This window comes from Felis catus, chromosome B3, assembly GCF_018350175.1.
Source record: "Felis catus isolate Fca126 chromosome B3, F.catus_Fca126_mat1.0, whole genome shotgun sequence".
In the NCBI taxonomy this organism is placed as follows: domain Eukaryota; kingdom Metazoa; phylum Chordata; class Mammalia; order Carnivora; family Felidae; genus Felis; species Felis catus.
Window position 1 is genome coordinate 106,309,482 of NC_058373.1, and position 15,203 is coordinate 106,324,684.

A 15,203-nucleotide genomic window follows, 5' to 3' on the forward strand; every position below is an offset into this window, starting at 1 on the left:
GGGAGCTCTCTTCAAGGACAGTGTGGTGATTACTAGAACCCTGTAGTAGTGAAGTGAGGTCCAGCATTCGGCCACACTCAAGTACCTTTGAGTAAGAAAGGAGCCAGTTCACTTCTTTTCAGCAGTACCTCCCTAGTGGGGAACAAGGGGAGACATAGGTCTGGGCTCTACACAGGAGGCAAAGTCTTCAAAATGGCATACGGGCCATTGTGAGGCCTGGGGTGGTGTGATGGGTTGAATTGTGTCCTGCCAAAAAGAGACCTTGAAGTCCCTAATCCAGTACCTCAGAATACGACCTTATTTGGAAATAGGGTCTTTTACAGAGACAATCAAATTCAAGTGAGGTCACAAAGGTGTACCCTGACCCACCATAATTGCTATCCTTCTGAAAAGAGGAGATCTGGATACAGAGAGAAGACCGTGGGAAGACACACAGGGAGGAGATGGCCATGTGCCTGGAGTGATGTATCTACAAGCCAAAGAGCACCATGCAATGCTGGCAGAGGTAAGGAAGGACTCTCCCCTAGAGCTATCAGAGAGAACATGGCCTTGCCAACACCTTCACTTCAGACTTCTAGCCCCCAGAACTGTGAGGGAGTAAAGTTCTATTACTTTAAGTCATCCAGTTTTTGGCATTTTGTTAGGGCAACCCCAGAAAACTAACACAGGTTGGGAAAGAGCACCTTTACTCCTGAAATGAGCCATAAGGCATACCACAGCTTCTGTGTCTCCCTACCCTGTGTTTGTTTGGCTCATCCATAGGCCGTACAATTTTTGTACTGTGCACAGCTTTCAGGATGACCTCACTCACTCTGGGTCCCTGGGAGATCCTGTTCTTGGTCCTCTTCTTACCTGTTCAGAGAGTCCTCACATTATATCCATTGCCCAGAATATCAGGTTGACTGACATTATGTGCCCCATGCTCCCTTTGGTAAAATTCTATGTCCATACCTATCATTTTGTAAAGACAGGGGTTTCCTCGGGAAACGTTCTCCACCACTGCCAGCAAATGGACATTTCTCCTTAGATCCTCCTGATGCACGGCTGCTTAGGAAAGGAATTCTGGGCTAACAGGAGGGAGGAAGATGCTGCGAATGCAGATGTGGGGGGGGAGGTTAATTCTACACAGTAAAGCTTTGGGAGGAAACTTCATCTCAAAGGGTTGGAGACTGGAAAGCACACATAGAGAAAAAAGATCCTCTTCTGTACCTACTAACCATAAAGAATGGCAGGCACCAAACCCAGCTTAATATCTTCCTCCCCCATACCAGGTCTTCTGGGATTTCTACCCTGAAAAATGGTATTGCGTTCTCCTGAACAGCCAGTCTCAGACAGAGCTGGGCTAAGGCGAGGCACGCGAGCTGCCAAGGGCGTGAAATTTGAGGAGGGCCAAGGTCAGCCATGGTGTTGAAACCCCACATCTAGTCCATCACCAACTCCGATCCCATCTCCCTCCACATCATCTCCTAGAGGCTCCTCTGGGCACAGTGGGTGCTTGGCGCTCAAACTCCTTAGCATTCAAGTTTCTTCCTAGTGGTCTCAACCCAGCCTTTCAGCCTCACCTGGCAGCACATCTTCGGCCCGAGCACCTTACAACCCATTTCAACTTGTCACTCACCATTCTCAGTGGATGCCATGTATTTCTGTGACTTAGCATCTTAGGTGATGTTCTCTCTTCGTACTGGGATGAACCACCTTCTCCATCTGGAAAACCCAGCTGCAAAGTTCACCTCCTCTGAGAATCCTTCTCTGTTGCTCTAGTCTGGTAAGCCAGCTCGTATTTCCTGCTGCCTTTTATTTAGTTTATTTAGTTTTCACATAGCCAACTCCCATCTCCCGCCATACTGGCCGTTGGCACAATGTCCAGTTGCCCTTATGGTCGTCACACCACTTTGTACACAAGGGTACCTCCATAAGTGCTTATGGAGCCCAAGCATAAAACTGGGCAAAGGCAGCGTTTTGTAAGTTACTGTTCCTTTTTTCTCCTACTACTTTTATTTTTCCCACTGCTACTATTTTCATCCACTTCTTCCTCATCATCTTTGACTTTTGATCTTAACAGTGAAATAAAATACGCAATTGGATTTTTATGAAAAGCAGCAAGCAATCCTTAGAAGATTTGTCTTGATGATGGCAGGAACTGTCATCTCTCTTACTCACAGCCCTCTTCTCGGTGCTTGGCACCCAGTAGGTCCTCAAGAAATAGTTACCAAAAGAATGGCTTCCTAGCAAATATAATTATTGCATATTATTATAAGAAGTCTATAGAAGGATATATATATATATATATATATATATATATATATATATATATATAAAACTACTTAAGATATCTACATCAATCCCACACGGTACAACATGAAGAGTATTTTCCAGTTTTACTACTTTGTAGTGACTTCTATAAAGACCCCAAAGGAGCCATACACTAAGTTGAATTTGGACCATGCAGTCCTGAAGACAGGAATAAAGTGAGCTCTTGGTCTCAGGCTTCCCAGCCTGTCCTCAGAAGATTCTAGCTCTTAGAACTTTTGCATTTTCTGGTAAGACCACAAGAAGAGAGGGAGAAGGTTTTACATTTAGTAACATTTATTTATGCATTCAGTATCAAGTACATAAGTGCAAATATCCAGAGTCCATAATTAGGTCCATTAGGAACTACAGAGAAAGTAATACAAATCGTAATAAAGTTAACATGCTGGTACTTTTTTTTACCATACATGTAAATCAGCCTGTCAGTCCCACACAACAAAAGTACTGCATGTTTTTTTTTGGGGGGGGGGAGGGCAGGGAGGAGGGGTTATTCATTTATTTAATTATTTTAAGTTATACAAAACTGATTACCAGAAGTACGGTCGACTGTTTTTATTTTTATGTTGTGTGTTGGAAAAACACTAAAACATCAGTCTACAATTCTATATATTGTTATTAAAGATTAATCCAACCAGCAACCCAAGGACATATAAGCGATTTCCACTACTGCATCAGTGCACTCGGCAGGAAGGGCCTAGCCACGGGGAACGTCAGAAGCTACAGAAGCATTGCAGAGAGGAGGAGGAGAACACCGAAGAAGACAAATTAAGCTGGGCTCTCACCATCATGCACTTTTTTTTTTTTTTTTTTTAGCAACACAAAATTAAAACCACATCTAATACACTTTTCTCTATACTTTAGTGCTTGACACAAGTGACTCAAATATCCTAAGAGTACAGGAACAGCCTAAAAACAGCTGTTTTAAAGTTTGTCTCTAAGATTATGGTACTGGGGGGAGAAACAATCAATTTGCAGTAACATGTAAGAACAGAGTTGTTACCACTCCAGACATTCTGGTTTGTGTCCAGTCCCTGGTGGGATATCGATTTACTCAGCATGCCTTTTAGCGCCTGGGATTTTAGCCTGAATCCTAAAAAGACAGTATCAAAAAACAGTAAGTCACGAGTGTTATTAATAAAATCATTTTGTGACTTCATCATGTGCTGTTGCCGTAATTAGCTAGCTGACCAAATAGGCTAATATTCCAAAAGATACTAAAGTATGTGAGTGTCTGTGAACACATTTCTATGCAACAATAGAGACCTATTTCTGTGCATCTACCTGAGACCCAGAAATGACTGGGACAGGCTCTATCCATCTATTCCACATAGAGAAGGGAGGGGCACTGAGGTCTACTGCACCAGGTCTAGGACTTCCTCCACACTCCTCTTAACCAATCTCTAGGCAGTAATAGGATGATGGTGCTATGGCGATGATCGTGCTGATGTCTAATATTTATTGTGTCTTACGTCCAATCCAAGTAAAAGTACTTTATAGACATTATCTCATTTAATCCCCAACAACCATATGAGTTAAGTATTTAACATTACTAATGTGCAGATAAGGAAACCAGCTCAGAGAGTCAAATAACATTTCTGATGAACTCATGGAGCTAAAAATACCAGAAATGGACTCAAAGTAGTCTGATTCCAAAGATCATGTTCTTCACTGTTTTACTAAAATGATGTCGGTTCTTCTGCTGGGAATTATTCTAACATGGGATCAGAATTTCAGAGGCGAAGGAGCCTTAGAGGTAAGACCCCCACCAAGAAATTTCCTTCAAGATTTAGTGTCAGGCAAAACAGGTTCTCTTCAAAAACTGCTGTTCCTTCCTTTCTGATAGCAGGACCGATCTAACTTACGTAGTTTCTCTTTTTGCTAGCTACCGAGAAGCTCAGATCCAAATCTGAATGAAGCTGTTATAGAAACCACATTAGTCCTTACGGGTAATGTTTTCTTTCTGTTTCTTTTCACAGCCTTGATTTCCAATTTTAATGAACAATTACATTGCACATGTAGGTTCATACATCGTACATTCTTTGTCTTTTCTCCTTTCCACTTTAACAGGCCTAGACTCTTGTCACCTTTTGTGAATTACCGTAGTCTCCTAGCTGACCTGATTACGTTTCCACTCCCCTGTTCAGTTCTCCTCTCACTAGATTGTCACAGTATGCACCTCTGTGTGCACATACTGTGCATATCACCCCTGCATAAAAACATCAGGGGCTGTCCATTTCCTGTTGGGCCAGAGTCACCATTCCTTACAGCGTTCAATACTTGACCTCAGCCTCTCTTTCTAGAGTCTTTGCAGTTGATCTTTCCACTCATTTAAGCTTTAGACACACTGGTGGACTCATTATTTCCTACATGACCTACATTTTCATGCTTCTCCCTTTGCTTACGTGATTTCTTCTTCCTGCAATGTCTTTCCCCTCATCACCCACATGATGAATGTTCACCCATCCTTCAAGGTTGCCATAGACTGAATATTTGTGTCCCCCACCCCAGCCTCCTGTCCCTTGCTCAAATTCGTATGTTGAAATTAACCTGCATTGTGTTGGTATTAGGGGATGAGGCCTTTCAGAGGTGATTAGGTCATGAGGGTGGAACTTTCATGAGTAGGATTAGTGCCCTATAAAAGAAACCCCAGAGAGCTCCCTTCCACTTCCACCGTGTGAGGACAGAGCAAGAAGTCTGTAACCTGAAAGAAGGCCCTAATTAGAGCCTGACCGTGCTGGCACTCTGATCTTGGACCTCCAGCCTCCAGAATGGCGAGACATAAATTTCTGTTGTTTATAAGCCACCAAGTCTATGGTACTTAGTACAGTGGCCTGAACTAAGACAAAGGCCTTCATTTTAGTGAGGATTCAATGCCATTTCCATTATCCCTCCAGGTAGGAACAGTTACTTCCTTATCTCCCTGACCTTAACATTTTATACAACTCCATTGTAGTTCTTATATTGTCTTATACTTATTTATCTCTTTACAGTTTTATCTGCACTGAGAGGCTGGGAGCTCTACTAGAGTGGGGATCAGCTCATTCATCTTTTTACCCTCCGTGCCTGTTCCATGCAGGACCTGGGGCATAACAGGCATGTCTCTTTTTGGAGCCAACCAACCTATTGACCAAATAAAAAATTAATAGATGTGATTTGTTCAAGATCCCCAAACTAAGTATTGGATAACTTAGGACTAGAATGTCTAGCTTCTGATTTCTAAGCTCCTATTCTGGTGTTCTCCTTCCTATTCCGGTGTTGCTACAGTTCCCCAAAACACAGCTCTAATTGCCAAAAAGTTACCTGGAGAGTTCATTAAAATATGGATTCCAGGTCCCGAATCCTAGAAATTCGAATTCTCTAGGTCTGTTTTAAGAATCTGGGAACTGGTGTCTTTGACAGTTTCCCAGGTTTTGGCAACCATCGACTTTTACACTATACCATGGTGCCATTTCTTAATACGAAATAATGAATACTTTATCCTCAGTTTGTTGATTTTCATGAGGTTTTAGTTGCATTTGGGTCCAAGGAGATAATTTCAGACATTTTGAAATGTGCCACAGATCTGATCTAGATCCAAATTCACCATGAATTTAGGAGGAAGAATTATGAGCAGTACACAATAAAACAAAACAAAAGAAAACAAGACAAAACGCTTCCTATACTTTAGGAGAGAATCATAACTGATGATGTACAAATCAAATAGCAGAGGAACTTTAAAATGGTTGCTTTCTCTTATCTGTTGGCGTTGTTGATACATCATTGGCTGTCTAACATATTTCCCTCTAATTCTGACCACCACTGAGGTCTAGCCCCATGATCCTAAGATTAGGAGAGGGAGTTCAATCTCAACATAGTCTAGCCCTTCTGTGACATGTATTTCCAGTTGGAGCCTAGGTCAGCTTTTGATTAAAACAAAATCAGTAACAAAATGACAATATAAAAACTATCATTCCAGGTGGTTTAGACTGACATAAATTTACAAACACTAATTTATTTAAAAATTATGAAGAACTAAGTTTAATGTCCATACTAGCTGTGAATACTTATAACTGGAATCTTTATTTGCTAATATACAAAGGAACCATAACGTAGAGTCTGTTTAAAGGGCTCCTGGGTGGCTCGGTCTGTTGAGCGTCCGACTTCGGCTCAGGTCATGAACTTGCGGTTCATGAATTCAAGCCCCGCGTCGGGCTCGCTGCTGTCAGTGCAGAGCCCACTTCAGATCCTCTGTTTCCCTCTCTCCACCCCTCCCCTGCTCAAGCTCTCTCCCTCTCTCAAAAATAAACATTAAAAAGAAGAAAAAATAAAAAGCAATGGTGTTAATTAAATAAGCAAACACACACCCTTGTTGAGTCAAAATGGTGTAACAGAAAATATAACAAATATTACAGATTTAAACATTTTTTCAAGTTGGAAAAATAATTTCAATGGTTTAAAAATCAGTGCTCTTCACAGTGAGTGTTGTACGTAAGCAATGAATCATGGGAATCTACCCCCAAAACCAAGAGCACACTGAGTACACTGTATGTTAGCCAATTTGACAATAAATTAAAAAAAAATCAGTGCTCTTTATTGTTTGAAAGATTGAAAATGTATGTTAATTTGATGGTTTTTATTTCAATCAAACTGTTGTAAATTAATTTTAGTTTTCTGAATCAGGCTTCCTTCTTTCCTCCAACCCATCTTGTTCTTGGACCTGAGCCAGTCTCCAGATAAAGCATAATATCATTCATTCATTAGAACTCATTCATCGTCATACCTGAATTAAACCACTGAAGTTTTACTTGATTAAGCATTTTAAAGTGTATAATTAATTTTCTGAAATAATATGATTGGGAAAGGTGTAAATGCCTGACTCCAGTAAGTGAATGATCATAAATGAACTTACTATTTTATTGTCCTTTTATTACCCATATCTAATCCACACAAATGCCTGCCTAAGATAGTCTCTCCTTTTGGGGCGCCTGGGTGGCTCAGTCGGTTAAGCGGCCGACTTCAGCTCAGGTCATGATCTCGCAGTCCGTGAGTTCAAGCCCCGGGTCAGGCTCTGTGCTGACAGCTCAGAGCCTGGAGCCTGTTTCAGATTCTGTGTCTCCCTCTCTCTGACCCTCCCCCGTTCATGCTCTGTCTCTGTCTCAAAAATAAGTAAACGTAAAAAAAAAATTAAAAAAAAAAGATAGTCTCTCCTTTTTAGGAACTGCACTGTGTAACTTACTTTGCCACAACAGCGTTTATGTGAGTCCTCACAAGTCCCAGATATTGGTCAATCTGTGCCTACAAAGAAGAAGAAATCATGAGCACATCCAAAGGTCACAAGGTCAAAATTTAAGGTGACTATCTGACATCACACAGGACTTACCTGGTGCTTAACATACACTACAGGTAGAGTAAACATTGAAACCACAGCTGGGATGAAAAACAAATACAGAATTAAAATTCTGAGAGTTATCAGTGAGAATAAGCTTTTAGATACATCTTTATATAATTATGTAATCTTATAGCATTATTTTATGGTAGCTAGCATTCTAGCTAAAAGATGGCAGGACTAGGGGCACCTGGGTGGCTCAGCTGGTTAAATGTCCGACTTCGGCTCAGCTCATGATCTCACGGTTTGTGGGTTTGAGCCCCGTGTTGGGCTCTGTGCTGACAGCTCAGAGCCTGGATCCTGCTTCGGGTTCTGTGTCTCCCTCTCTCTGTCTTTCCCCCAGCACCCCCGGCGCTCTCTCTCTTTCTCCTCTCTCTCTCTCTCTCTCAAAAAAATAAACATTAAAAAAAATTTAAAAAGATGGTAGGACAGTCCATAAGGAAAACAAAGGGATGTTGAGCCCTTTATAGATATTGAGCCATTATTCCCAGACTCATTCCAGGAATGAGGGATGGATTGTGCCTTCCCACAATGAAAATTAATTTCTATCCATAATTGCCTACTGCAAACAAATATATATTAGAAACCAAATAAAACCAGTTGTGATTCAAGAGAAAAAAATCCTTCAAACTAAGAGATTCATTATTAATGTATAATATACACTCTTAAATTGAACTATGATGGTCAGGGAAATGCCCTGTACTATGGTGTTGTTTCTAGGACTCTACCACAGCAAGCTCACAGCTAACAGCATAGGAAGCTTTATGCTCGTGGAGAGTGTGAAGGAAGACATAACATGCTCATCTGTCCTTACCCATGAGCAGCAGGGTCAGCCCGTTGAAAAGAGCGCCAACGTAAGTCAGGAGCCACATCAGGACTGCAAACTAAAGAATGGAATCTTTATCAGAGCTTCTAAAACCATTTGTGACACATGAGCGTCTTATTTCATTGACTTTTTTTAGATTAAAAATGGAGGGAAAATACACCATTTCAATAAGAAATGTAAGCATTTAAAGTTCATCACAGAATTACTGAAAGAGAACCTAGCCTTTACTTCTCTTAGAACCTTTCGGACATCTTTGTCAGAAGATTTGAGGACTCCATGAAATAATAAGGGAGGGGTCAGCAAACTATGGCCCTTGGCCTGTTTTTTTATGGGCCCATGAGTTAAGAATAAATTTCATATTTTTAAATGGTTGAAGAAAACCAAAGCAAGAACAACATTTTGTGATATGTAGAAATGATATGAAATGCAACTTTCGGTATTCATAAATAAAGTTTTATTGGCACACAGCCACAGCCATTCATTTATGCATCGTGTTTGGCCGCTTTCCTACTATGATGGCAAAGCTGAGTAGCTGTGACAGAGATTATGTGGCATGCAAAGCCTAACAGATTTACTATCTGGCCCTTTACAGATAAGGTTTGATGACCTCTGCTCTAGCCCGTATTTTTACATTACAAATACAAATAGAAACATCAACCTAAAAAGCCCTTGGGTCAGAATTATCATCTCCCTGGTATCTCTCTTCAGTCATTACTTGGAAAGCAGTATTATTCCAGGAGAGCATCTTCCAAGGCCACATCACTCACTTTTCCTTCTGCCCTTCCTCAAACAGTTGTTGGGCAGCCCCGGTGACAAGACCCCTGCCCAGTGTGCGTACAAAGCACTCTGGGAGCACAGGGAACTCACAACAACCTCGCTCAGGCCCTGCTGAATCATGCCCTGTTGACTTCAGTCGTATACATACACCACAGGGTGGGCTGAGCATCTTGTTCAAAGAAACCTAGTAAGTTCAGTGAGAGTGCCAGGAATAATACACAGGTGCCAAGGTCCTCCGTGCTTCCGAGGCTCAGTCTCACAGCACACACCAGGTAAGGACACAGGGACATCTCACCATTAGGAGTCCACAGAGTTTCTTTCAATGAAAAAAGCATATATATATTTTTCACATTTCCAAAACTAGAATTTTTAAGGAACTAATTTTAGGAAATTGGCCAAGGGACTGAAAATGATAAGAAGAAACAACCTGGTGTGTTGTGAAAAGTATAGAATTAGAAGCCATGTGACCCTCGGGTTTGATCCCAGCCAGTGACTCGCTGGGCAACCTCAGGCAAGTGACTCAGCCTCTCTGAACCACAGTTGTGGCATCTGTAAAATGAGAGGATTGGACTGGAGGCACTCCATGGTACCACACAGCTGGAGGTTTTCTCACTCTAGAATGTAATTAGCACTTGCCTCTTATTCTCCATTATGTGGTGGTTTACGTTATACCATTAGGGAAAACAAAACTCAAGGTTGTCAAGTGAATGGCTTAAGCAACCGTACTTTTAAGGAATCCACCAGGTCCTGGACAAGGAAGAGCCTCCTCAGTTCTTTAAGTGTGTTGTTCACATAGAACTGCAGACAGTCTGTGTACTTCTGGATCTGCTCCTGAGAAAGGGTGATCTCGAGCTCCAAGTAGGTCCTGTCAACAAACCATTCCCACAGAGAGCTCCATCAGAGGTAACCATGAAACAGCTGAGTTTTCCTCCTCCCACTCTGAGGACAGCCAGCCAGTGGGCTGCAGGGACCATACACACCCACTTCCAGTATACTGGAGAACCTGGGAATTATGGCCGTTAATGGTGTGCTGTGACTGTTTCTGTGTCCCCAAGACAGCATGACAGTGTGAGCTGATGATTCAGAGCAACTGGCTTGGACCAGGGAGAAGTCAGTCCAGAATCAGCTCATTCACTGAATTCTCCATAAATCCCTGGTCTGCCAGGTAGTTGTGAAAGTCCTCATTTCTTCTTGGCTGCATGGAGATGGTTTATTTTTTTTTTAAATAACTGAGGTATCTGAAAATCCTAGCTGCCAATCATTGCTCATCACCTCAACTTTAATATTTCGTGTTTGCATTTTGGAAAATACTCTCAGGTTTTATCTAGAGAGCTCCGAAAGCTCAAGAGACCTGGCCCCTATTCAAAAGCTCACTGTTTCTACTAAGAGCAATATTTTTAGTGACTGCGTTTGTCATTTGTTCAAACGATGAAGTGTAACTATGGGCAGATAAACCAGGCTCCCCGTGTAGTCCACCCTCCTGTCTGGCCATGCTCCCCCACCGAGGGCCCATCCTCTCTACCTCCTCCCCTCCTTCCGTTCTGTTTTAAGACAGCACTACGTTATCTACCCAGAGGATATTTCTAGAGTTCTTACTGTGCTTATCTAATTCTGAGAATTGAGAGGGAAAAAATAAAGTAGCATTTGGTTTGAATTTAGAGAGCTTACAATGAAATCTTATGGCTTTCCTACTCTTTGGGAAAAAATACAGAAAAATACTGATTGGTCTAGTTAAGTTTTGATCCCAAAATGTGCTCCTAGTCAGGTATTCTATTTACTGATAAAAACAACTCAACCACAGGGAAGTTTTGTTTTGTTTTTGTTTTTGTTTTTTTTTAAATCTGTTTCCTAAAGGAAGAAAAATTAGTTGAACTAATTGAACATGACAGTCTTGGGGGGCCAAGAATGTGAAAGAAACTAGCCTTTCTGGGATGGCTGAGGGCAGAGGCTGAGGCAGAGCAGGACTCTGAAGATGTGAACTCTGGTCACAGGCTGGTAGGCATGGTATAACCCTGATGTGAAGACACTCCACTTCTACGCTTTCCCCGCTTTGGGACAGGAATTTGTAGAGGCAAGTTATAGCCCAGAAGACCCATTAACTGCATTAGAAGAAAGCCCAATACATCCCGAGGGCAAGAGTGCTCAGACTGTAACTGACACCGAGGCCAGGAACCAGAGGCTGGGAAGGGAGGTTGGATGTGCAGCCTTTTCCCTTCTGTCCCCAAAACACAGGCATCTTTTCACCTTTTAAGGGCCCGGTGCCCTAAGGTCTTCATTCAGCTTACTGGTGTGGGTGAGCCAGGGAGGATTTACTGGGTCTGGCCCAGAAGCCATCTGCAGCAGCATCTACAAGGCTCATCCAGGACTCAGAACTTTGCCCTCCGTTACAGGAACTGAGGACACCTATAGTACAGCTTGCACTCCGGGGCCAACAGCAGGGGAGGGGGTGACTCTCAAAGTCAGTGCTGAAATTCCCCGGGCTCACAAGCCAGAGTCAGGAGACAGATTGGGGTGGAGTTGGGTGGCGTGCAGCTGGCAGGACTCTTGCCTCCCTCTGCCCTGTTTCATTCATCCTTAGTATATGGCTTTAAAAACAATTCCTCCTCTTTAATGTTCATTCTAGTCAGATTTCCCTAGTATAAAAATGCAGAGGAGGGCACGTTATAAGACTATTCATGAACTTGTACCCCTCAGAAAGTTGGCCCTTTGATATGAAGCTTCCAGAGACCACAGAAATAAAAATCCAAACACCCTAGCCCTGACTCTGTGCTATTTACTGACCATATGACCTTGGGCAAGTCACTTTACATCTTAGAGCCTCAGTTTTCCCACCTGTACGTAGAGATTAATTACACTGGTCTGCCTTCTTCTCAGGGTAGGGAGGATTAATTGTTGCTTACTCCTTAAATTATAAAACATTGTGCACATATAATGGATTATGATCACTATTAGTAATAATTAAAAATAAAATATAAAATATGTGTATGCTCTATACATTTATATTAAATATGCATATTAATTCATTAGTAATAATTAAATATAAAAACTCAATACAGCAAGTAAGTGTTACAATGGGGATAACTGAGTTTGCCTTAGAAATTCACCAGAAATATTAGCTATTAGAAGCCAGGGCATTAAAGAGACTCGGGAGACATCTGTCAGGTCCCAGAGACATATCACCCAAATGCCCAGGAGCTGAAACAGAGCCAGGGGGAAGGAGCCCCGTGAGAGACTGGGCAAGGACTGGCCCAGCTGGGGTACTCACTTGAAAGGGTGGCCCTCGTCGGTCTTCTGCACCGCTTGTAACACAGACTTGTAGATGCGGAAACTGATGGTGGCTGAGAGTGCGGCAAGAGCCAGGTAGGCCACGACACTCACAACGCTGAACTGGGTCAGGGAGAAGAGCAGTAGCAGGAAGCTCCCGAACACGATCCCAGTCTGCTTGATGTCCCGCCAGTAGAGCAGGTCAATAGCTGTGGGGAGGAGACCAAAGCCACACACACACTTAGCACTGGCAGAACTGCCGCGGGACTCATTCCGCGGAGCCGTGGTGGCCGCAGGTCCTCACCTCGACTCAGGATTCCCAAACACCAGCGAGCAGACACAGGGCTTTGGCCAGGGCACTGGCTGCCATTGTGTTTTGCTTTGGAAGACTCTTTCCCGTCCCTGAGGACAGTTTATAAATTGCAGGTAAGAAAAGGCTGGTGAGTCTCCAGCGACCATACCTCTATGAGTGCATCTTGCGGGGCCACACCGTCTGTGACTCTGAAACAAATCTCAAAGTACAGAGGACTCTGAAATACCTGCTCCGCCTCTCTGGAAGGTACTGACTGCATGCATCTTGATACCCTGCTGACAAGGTTATGTCTTAATGGTGGCCTGGAGATGTGCACAGCAGACATGTGACTGTTCCTGCTGCTCAGAAAGGGCAGGAACAATGAAAAGGGAGGTTTCAGAGAAGTGGTACCTTCAGAAGCGTGGCGACAGGTCCAGAGACCCCAGCCAATGACAAAGGTTTCTGAGTAAAGACACGGCCTGCCACCAAAGCCAGCAAAACTGAAAAGTTAGTAGCTATCTCAAGAATCCCTGGAGCTGACACTTGGATTAAACCATTTTGTACAACATAATTTATTCACTCCTATTATATGATTTAAAAATACGGAATGCAGCTGTAAAAATCTAGATCACATCTCTCACTCAGTTATTTCCCTCTTTTGCTTACAAACAAAAGACTGAGTTCAAAAGAACAAAGCCACAGTGCTTCAAATATGGTACAAAATGTAAATATTTTCCATATTCCAGTCACCAGATTATGAAAAAACAAAGAAGCCTTGCTGGAGAATGCATGCAAATTTATTCTCCAATTAGGCAAGTTACAAACGTGTTTTTGAATTGAGATACAATTGGGACGCCTGGGTGGCTCGGTCAGTTGAACATCTGACTTCAGCTCAGGTCCTGATCTTGAGGTTTGTGAGTACAAGCCCCACATCGGGCTCTGTGCTGACAGCTTAGAGCCTGGAGCCTGCTTCAGATTCTGTGTCTTCCTCTCTCTCTGCCCCTTCTCTGCTCAAGCTCTCTCTCTCTCTCTCTCTCTCTCTCTCTCAAAAATAAACATTAAGAAATTTTTTCTAAATAAATACATTGAGATATAATTGACAAATAACATGGCATAAGTTTAAGGTGTACAACATGTTGATTGGATACATTTAAATATTAGAATAAGATTGCTACCAGAACATTAAACTAACACCTCTATTATGGCACATAATTATCATTTCTTTTGTGGTGAGAACATTTAGGATCTAGTCTCTCAGCAATTTTGACGTTTATAATACAGTATTGTTGGCTACAATCACTATGCTGTGCATTAGATCTCCAGAATTTACTTACCTTCTAGTAGTGAGTTTGTACCCACCCATCAACAACATCTCTCCAGTCCCCCGACCCCCTAACCCTGGTAACCACGATTCTACTGTTTCTACAAGTTAGGCTATTTTAGATTCCACATATAAATGAGATTAAATCATATTTGTCTTTCTCTGTCTGACGTATTTCACTTAGCATAATGGCCTCAAGGTCCATCCATGTTGTTGCAACAAACGGTTTTTATCGAATGTTACATGAATAAATTTTCAGAAAGAGAAAATGAGACACAAGATCCCCATCTCACACCCGAATGAAAATGGCAGTTGCTTCACGTGCGGTATACCCAAAGGCAGCTGGTTTACTAAAGGATTAGATATCAGTCATTTGCTCAGAGGAAAATGGAAGTGACCAGGTTGAAGAGAGCAGGAGGTGCTCCCACCATACACAGGTATGCAGCTAGCTGAAGGACCAGTACTGAAAAGGTCACATAGCCTGTGGCAACTCTCTGACGTTCTAGAGGGGATATAAGGAGTGTTGCGGGGCAAAGTTTTAACCCTCCGCAACAGTTTTACCTCAGGCTGGCTGGAGAGGAAATCAAGGACTTAAGGGGTGGGGTGGGGGCTCTTTTATAACAGGCTGAGGATACCTCAGCAGTGTGAAGCTGGAGGAGAATTTACTTTTTTATTTTATTTTTTTTTTCAACGTTTTTTTTATTTTATTTTGGGGACAGAGAGAGACAGAGCATGAACGGGGGAGGGGCAGAGAGAGAGGGAGACACAGAACCGGAAACAGGCTCCAGGCTCTGAGCCAGCAGCCCAGAGCCCGACGCGGGGCTCGAACTCACGGACCGCGAGATCGTGACCTGGCTGAAGTCGGAGGCTTAACCGACTGCGCCACCCAGGCGCCCCGAGAATTTACTTTTTTAAAACAGTTTATTTATGTTGATGGGGGGGGGGGGTAGGGACAGAAAGAGAGGGAGAGAGAGAGAATCCCAAACAGGCTCCACATTGCAGAGCTCGATGTGGGGGCTCGATCTCATAAACCGTGAAATCATGACCT

General features: G+C 42.7%; 1 protein-coding gene and 1 long non-coding RNA gene across 4 annotated transcripts in view; one reads left to right on the forward strand and one right to left on the reverse strand.

Moving 5' to 3' along the window:
- Positions 1 to 336: 336 nt before the first annotated feature.
- Positions 337 to 5,988, forward strand: LOC111560886. The gene is made up of 3 exons (XR_006599658.1): positions 337 to 505; positions 4,193 to 4,256; positions 5,301 to 5,988. It is a non-coding gene; the product is annotated as an uncharacterized LOC111560886 (long non-coding RNA).
- The window catches only part of RTN1 (reticulon 1), a 231,032-nt gene continuing 218,397 nt past the window's right edge, over positions 2,569 to 15,203 (reverse strand). For all 3 annotated transcript variants that reach the window (XM_045059987.1, XM_011283247.4, XM_011283248.4), the window contains 6 exons: positions 12,544 to 12,751; positions 10,005 to 10,143; positions 8,490 to 8,559; positions 7,670 to 7,716; positions 7,526 to 7,584; positions 2,569 to 3,400 (listed from right to left, as the gene is read on the reverse strand). In XM_045059987.1, the coding sequence (XP_044915922.1) occupies positions 3,358 to 3,400; positions 7,526 to 7,584; positions 7,670 to 7,716; positions 8,490 to 8,559; positions 10,005 to 10,143; positions 12,544 to 12,751 (566 nt within the window). In that variant the 3' untranslated portion in view covers positions 2,569 to 3,357. The remainder of the gene's footprint in view (positions 3,401 to 7,525; positions 7,585 to 7,669; positions 7,717 to 8,489; positions 8,560 to 10,004; positions 10,144 to 12,543; positions 12,752 to 15,203) is intronic.